This window comes from Sander lucioperca, chromosome 16 (genome assembly GCF_008315115.2).
Source record: "Sander lucioperca isolate FBNREF2018 chromosome 16, SLUC_FBN_1.2, whole genome shotgun sequence".
NCBI lineage: Eukaryota > Metazoa > Chordata > Actinopteri > Perciformes > Percidae > Sander > Sander lucioperca.
Window position 1 is genome coordinate 11,694,693 of NC_050188.1, and position 7,500 is coordinate 11,702,192.

At 49.0% G+C, this 7,500-nt stretch overlaps 2 protein-coding genes and 1 long non-coding RNA gene across 8 annotated transcripts in view; 2 read left to right on the forward strand and 1 right to left on the reverse strand.

The window, feature by feature from the left end:
* The window catches only part of si:ch211-191i18.2 (uncharacterized protein LOC564095 homolog), a 22,023-nt gene that overhangs the window by 7,115 nt on the left and 7,408 nt on the right, over positions 1–7,500 (reverse strand). For 4 of the 5 annotated variants that reach the window (XM_035993021.1, XM_035993020.1, XM_035993019.1 and 1 more), the window contains 2 exons: positions 611–691; positions 1–178 (listed from right to left, as the gene is read on the reverse strand). The exon at positions 1–178 is cut by the window's left edge and continues 13 nt beyond it. In XM_035993021.1, the coding sequence (XP_035848914.1) occupies positions 1–178; positions 611–691 (259 nt within the window). Of the gene's footprint in view, positions 179–610; positions 692–5,334; positions 5,499–7,500 lie in introns of those variants that run through there. The other variant, XM_035993024.1, reaches the window with a different exon arrangement.
* LOC116050037 (putative nuclease HARBI1) overlaps positions 5,549–7,500 on the forward strand; it is a 3,781-nt gene continuing 1,829 nt past the window's right edge. The window contains exons 1-3 of one of the 2 annotated variants that reach the window (XM_035993009.1): positions 5,549–5,696; positions 5,727–6,069; positions 7,181–7,500. The exon at positions 7,181–7,500 is cut by the window's right edge and continues 43 nt beyond it. In XM_035993009.1, the coding sequence (XP_035848902.1) occupies positions 5,575–5,696; positions 5,727–6,069; positions 7,181–7,500 (785 nt within the window). In that variant the 5' untranslated portion in view covers positions 5,549–5,574. Of the gene's footprint in view, positions 6,070–7,180 lie in introns of both variants that reach the window. The other variant, XM_031300102.2, reaches the window with a different exon arrangement.
* Positions 6,076–6,660, forward strand: LOC118493388. Its single transcript, XR_004895350.1, has 3 exons — positions 6,076–6,320; positions 6,414–6,492; positions 6,543–6,660. It is a non-coding gene; the product is annotated as an uncharacterized LOC118493388 (long non-coding RNA).

Below are 7,500 nucleotides of genomic sequence, written 5' to 3' on the forward strand. Positions count from 1 at the left end.
AGTGATGCGGAGTTACGACCGTCCACCCAGCCCTGCTCTGTGGTTCCTGGGGTAGTTGCCATGGTAACAGTCACTTCCTGTCCCTCCCGCGACCCCCCCGTGTCCTCCTGCTGGTCCTCATCCTCCGGGTCGATGAAACGCTCACTGAACTTGTCCAGGTCCTCGCTGCTGGCGTTACCTAGATGATTGGGTGGGAGTGTAACTAAGTACATTTACTCCAGTACCAAATGTTGAGGTACTTGTACTTGAGTCTTTTCTTTTCATACCACTTTCTACTTCTACTCCGCTACATTTCAGAGAGAAATATTGTACTTTTTACTCCACTACATTCATCTGTTACAGCTTTAGTTACTAGTTACTTTAGTTACTCCACTACATTCATCTGTTCCAGCTGTAGTTACTAGTTACTTTAGTTACTCCGCTACATTCATCTGTTACAGCTTGAGTTACTAGTTACTTTAGTTAATGTAAGTGAATACCAATCTATCTGCGAGGGGGAAGCTCTCGGCGACCATGTGACCATGTGACCATATGACCATGTGACCATGTGACCTGTGATGTGTGACCATGTGATGTGTGATGTGTGCGGAGTAACGTGGGCGCGTCTTACTGTAGAAACTGTAGTCGAAGGTGGCGTTGTAGTCGTCGTAGTCGGGAGCCGGCGTCAGGTCGTAGTACTGAGCCTCCGACACTGGAACCACAACACAGCCATGTTAGCATCATGTTAGCATCGTGTTAGCATCGTGTTAGCGTCTGGTTAGCATCAAACACACACACACACACACACACACACACACACACACACACTGACACACAGATACACACATACTGACACACAGATACACACATACTGACACACAGATACACACACACTGACACACAGATACACACATACTGACACACAGATACACACACACTGACACACAGATACACACATACTGACACACAGATAAACATACTGACACACAGACATACATACTGACACACACACACACACATACTGACACAGAGACACACACATACTGACACAGAGACACACACATACTGACACAGAGACACACACATACTGACACAGAGACACACACATACACGATGACTCCATGATTTTCCCTAAAGAGAGACTGTCTATTGTTTCTGTCTTTAAGTTCTCTAACAGGAACCGGTTCAGGCTGAAGGAGGGTCTGATTCGTGGTATTTTATTTACGGTTCCCCCTCTCAAACACAGCGTGTTTCCACTCTGTACTGATGAACAGTTATTGTTGTCTGAATGAAAACAGACGCTCAAACAAGTGAAAACAGACAGAGACAAGAGATCATAGGTTCTCTCCATCTCTCCTCTCCTCCTCCTCCCCTTCTCTCCTCCTCTCCTCCTCCCCATGATCCCGATCCGTCTGAAATAACGTGGTCATCTCTCTCTCTGAACAGCGGAAGAGAACACGTTTCCTGAGATCAAACGAGTGAAAAGGGAGGAGAAGGAAAGAAGGGCAGAGGGGAGAGGAGAGCATATCCAGAAAGGAACGGAAACATGATGGAGGAGAGGAGAAAGTTAAGGAGGAGGGAGCAGAGGGAAGAAGAGGAGGAAGATGAAACAAGGAACGTGGAAAAGAAGAAGGAGGAGAGGAAAGAAAAGGAAAGTAGAAGAGAAAAAGGATGGAAGATGAAACAGAAACGCACAGAGAGAAGAGAGAGAATATGGCCGATATTTCTGTCTTTCCTCCGAGGAAAACTAAACATGCTCAACATTAACAATATCTTTTGAACTTATTGCATTATATTGTCTCTGATGTATTATTAAATACAAGTTATTTATTTTATTATTTTTGGTTATAGTAACCTGTCCCCAAAACCTTTTTAATACGTCTCCTCTGACATCTGGAAACATTTTGAACTCATTTTAAAAAGGCGCTGAAATTGATATTCAGAACATTCATACAGCAGAAAACCACACGCGCACACACACCAGTTTGTGGCACTATCTTTGTGGGGACCCGTCATTTACATAATGCATTCCCTAGCCCCTTACCCTAACCTTAACCATCACAACTAAATGCCTAACCTTAACCCTTACCCTCACCCTAACCATAACCTAATTCTAACCCTAATCCTAAAACCAAGTCTTAACCCTCAAACAGACCTTTAACCTTGTGGGGTCCAGCATTTTGGCCCCACAAAGCTGTCGGGACCCCACAAGAATACTGGACTCCCGGTTTATGGACCCCACGAATATAGTTAAACAAGAACACACACACACACACACACACACACACACACACACACACACACACACACACACACACACACACACACACACACACACACACACACAGCCGCACACGCATGCTTATGCTTACACACACACACACACACACACACACATCCTAAAAAAACAAGTCTTAACCCTCAAACAGCCCTTTAAAGTTGTGGGGTCCAGCATTTTGGCCCCACAAAGCTGTCGGGACCCCACAAGAATACTGGACTCCCGGTTATTGGACCCCACGAATATAGTTAAATAAGAACACACACACACACACACACACACATTGATGGGAAACTATGATCCCTGGAGATCTTCCTCCCTCGGCATCCATCATATGTGTGTGTGTGTGTGTGTGCGTGTGCGTGCGCGTGTGTGTGTGTGTGTGTGTGTGCGTGTGTGTGTGTCTCTCTCAGCAGAAAGCTTTAAAACATGTTAACCTGACAGGAAACGCTACTTTTTCAGAGAAAACATCAAACACGTCGTGTTTTTGCAGAATTTATCTGGAGGAAGAATTTCTGGGATCATGTTGCAGAAATCCTGCCGGAGGTAAATCACCCCCCCCCCCCGAATCTCCCCCGGCGACGGCGGAGTCAGAGCGGTCAGCTCCCAGTAGGACACGGTCGTAAAGTGAAGCCGACGCTCACATGAGAACTGGGAGGAGTCAACGTCTGATTCATGGACTCATCATTCACATCGCCGTGGTTAAAGAGGATTTCTGGTTTTGTCATTTTAGGATTTTATTAGACAGACAGACAGGGCCGCAGGGCGGAGTCAAACCTGCGGCCGCTGAGGTGAGGACTGGGCCTCTGCATATGGGCGCATGCTCTACCAGGCGCCACAGATTGGCGCACACACAGACACACACACATAGACACAAACACACAGACACACACACCCAAACACACACAGACACACACACATAGACACACACAGACACAAACACACAGACACACACACCCAAACACACACAGACACAAACACACAGACACACACACATAGACACACACAGACACAAACACACAGACACAAACACACAGACACACACACACACACACCCAAACACACACAGACATAGACACACACAGACACAAACACACAGACACACACACCCAAACACACACAGACACAAACACACAGACACACACACATACACACACACACCACACACACAGACACACACACACACACAGGCAGACACACACACACACACACACATACGCAGACACACACACACACACCACACACACACACACACACACACACACACACACCACACACACACACACAGGCAGACACACACACAGATCGGCGTGTTTAAACTGAACCGTAGGGCCATGTGTTTGTTTGTTCCTACCCTCTAATGGTTCTCAAACGCATCACTAAGGGTTTTACTGAAGGTCAGGGGCGGCCAGAAAGACGCTTTTCTTTCAATTTTTTTGCCGCTTTTGTCAATGTTTTTGTTGATATTTTTTTCTCTTTTTTTTTCGACATGGTGGTGTGTTTTTTACACATTTTTGGGGGATGTTTTTGATGCTTTTTTTCAATTTATTTGACGCTTTCTCCAAATGAAAGTGTGTTTTCTGGCGCTTTTTCCAACGTTTGTGATTAATGTATGAACAATGTTTATAAATGACAAATGCAGTCATTATTGATAGTGAAGGGTGCGGCTGTTTTAAAGCAGGGGGTGGTTGGTGCTATTCTTCTGGCTGAAGGTGTGTCTCCTATTCTGGTATTTGATTTATTTATGTGTGTTTCCATCCCCCCCAACAGAAAACAGAGTGCATTGTGGGCGTCTGGGTGTTGGTCTGGACCCCCCAGGAGAGTTTTCTGTCCTCATATCACACACGACTAACACTGAAAAGATGATAGTTTTATAAAGTTCTTAGGAAGGCCTCGGGCTGTCTGATTTATCACAAAGTCACACACACACACACACACACACACACACACACACACACACACACACACACACATACACACACACAGACATGCACGCAGACACACACACACACACACACACACATACAGGCAGACACACACACACACACACACACAGGCAGAGAGACACACACACAGACACGCACGCAGACACACACGCACACACATGCAGACACACACGAAGAAACGCACACACACCTACAGATACACACACGCAGAAACGCGCACACACACACACACACCTACAGGTACACACACCTACAGATACACACACACACACACACACACACACCTACAGATACACACACGCAGAAACGCACACACACACCTACAGATACACACACACGCACAGATACACACACACGCACACACACACGCAGACACACACGCACGCACACACAGACACGCACGCACACACAGACACGCACGCACACACAGACACGCACGCACACACACACACATACAGGCAGACACACACACACACACACACACACACACACAGGCAGAGACACACACACAGGCAGAGAGACACACACACAGACACGCACGCAGACACACACACACACACACACACGCACACACATGCAGACACACACGCAGAAACGCACACACACCTACAGATACACACACACACACACGCAGAAACGCACACACACACCTACAGATACACACACACACACACACACACGCAGACACGCACGCACGCACGCACGCACGCACGCACGCACACACACACACACACACACACACACACACACAACCCCCTTATCTCTTTGAACTTGTTTCCTAACATTCAGGGAACCATTCTGAGGCTCCATCTGGAAAATACCAAGATATGAAGGCAAGATGATGAGGGAGGGCAAAATATAGAGAGGAGAGAAAGGGAAAGCGATGGAGGAGGAAAGGGAGGAAAGGAAAGACAGGACGGAAAAGGAGAGGAGGAGGAGGAGGAGAAAGGACAGAAAAAATGAAGGAGCCAATGTAAAAGAAAGGGGGAAAGAAAGGAAGACGAGAGATGGGAGAGGATCTATCCATCTGGAGGATTTAACTCAGAAAAACAGAGCGGACTTTTTTTTAAGGTTAAACTTCTCAGAATGTCAACAACAACAGGCAGTAACGGAGACCTTAGGAAAACAAGCCTCCTGATTGGGTCTTATCAGTCATGACGTGTCTGTCGCTGATTCGCCGCGCCTCTCTCATGTGACCTTTTCCCCGGAAAAACAAACCCAGCAGCCTGAGCTGCCTCGGGTAGGAAAACGTCGTGTTAAACGCTAATGAACAACTTCACTCACCCACCGAGCTCACTCTAGTACTTCAGGCTTTTTGTCCTCCATATTTTTGTTGCCGTTTTCGACGTTTGTGTCTCTTATTTGTCCCGCATGGAGAAAGAGGAGGCGCTGCGGAGCCTGCTGCAGATGTTAGCCGCTGTGGTTCAGATAAACTCGGACTTCTGCGCCGCTGCCGCTGCCTACATGCGCCGGCGGAGGGATATTCTCCGGGCTCTGTGCCACAGCTCCGGGCTCCGGGCCCGGCGGCAGCGGCTGCTGCGGAGGAGGAACCAGCGGCCAGCAGCAGAGCGCCGGTTCTGGGTGAGGCCGGGCAGGAGCACCGCGTGGTGGGATAACTTCACCAGCGGAGCCGCGGCTCCGGAGGAGTGGAGGGAAAACTTCCGCATGTCCCGGGAGGCTCTGTTGCAGCTCAGCGACAGGCTGCGGCCGCACGTGCAGGGAGAGACGACGAAGATGCGCGCGCCCGTGGATGTTTTGACAAAAGTCGCGTGCACGCTGTTTTACCTGAGTGACGAGGGCAGGCTCCGGAAGACCGCGGACGCGTTCGGCCTGTCCCGATCCTCCGTTTCAGTCTTCATCAGACAGGTAACTAAGTAACGTTACATGTACTCGAGTACTGGGGTAACAGGTAACTAAGTAACGTTACATGTACTCGAGTACTGGGGTAACAGGTAACTAAGTAACGTTACATGTACTCGAGTACTGGGGTAACAGGTAACTAAGTAACGTTACATGTACTCGAGTACTGGGGTAACAGGTAACTAAGTAACGTTACATGTACTCGAGTACTGGGGTAACAGGTAACTAAGTAACGTTACATGTACTCGAGTACTGGGGTAACAGGTAACTAAGTAACGTTACATGTACTCAGGTACCGGGGTAACAGGTAACTAAGTAACGTTACATGTACTCGGGTACCGGGGTAACAGGTAACTAAGTAACGTTACATGTACTCGAGTACTGGGGTAACAGGTAACTAAGTAACGTTACATGTACTCAGGTACCGGGGTAACAGGTAACTAAGTAACGTTACATGTACTCGGGTACCGGGGTAACAGGTAACTAAGTAACGTTACATGTACTCGAGTACTGGGGTAACAGGTAACTAAGTAACGTTACATGTACTCGAGTACCAGGGTAAAAGAGACAAACAAGGTCAACAAAGCTTTTAAAAAAGCCACACACACACGTGCACGCGCACAGACACGCAAGCATGCAGACACAGACACACACACAGACATACACACGCGCACACACAGACGCATGCATGCACACACACACACACGCAGACACAGACATGCAGATACACACACACGTGCACGCACAGACACGCAAGCATGCATGCACACACACACAGACACACATGCAGACACACACACGTGCATGCACACAGACACGCAAGCATGCATGCACACACACACACGCACGCACACATACACACAGACACGCATGCACACACACATGCAGACACACGTGCACGCACACACGCAAGCATGCGTACACACACATGCAGACACACAGACGCACGCGCGCACACACACACACATGCAGACACACACACACCGTTGGAACCAGGACTTTTTCTCACCGCGGTACACCTTGAAACTGGTTTAATAATAACTAATGATATCAGTAAATATGTCGATAGTCTGGCATGGTGATATAACGTGTGATATCTCTCCCCCCCCCCCTGCAGGTGTGCAGGGCGGTCTCGGTGTTCCTGGGCCCGGACTACATCCGGACGCCGAGCAGCCAACAGGAAGTGGAGGACCTGGTGCGGGGCTTCAGCCGGGCGCACGGGCTGCCGCAGTGCCTCGGCGCCGTGGACTGCACGCACGTGGCGGTGAAGCAGCCGGCGCTGCGGCCCTCGGACTACATCAACGCCGCCGGGGCGCACTCGCTCAACGTGCACGCTCTCTGCGACTACAAGTCCTGCTTCCTGGACGTGGTGGTGAGGTGGCCCGGGGGCGCGCACGACGCTCGCATCTTCGCTGAGTCCAAGCTCAGCGCCGACCT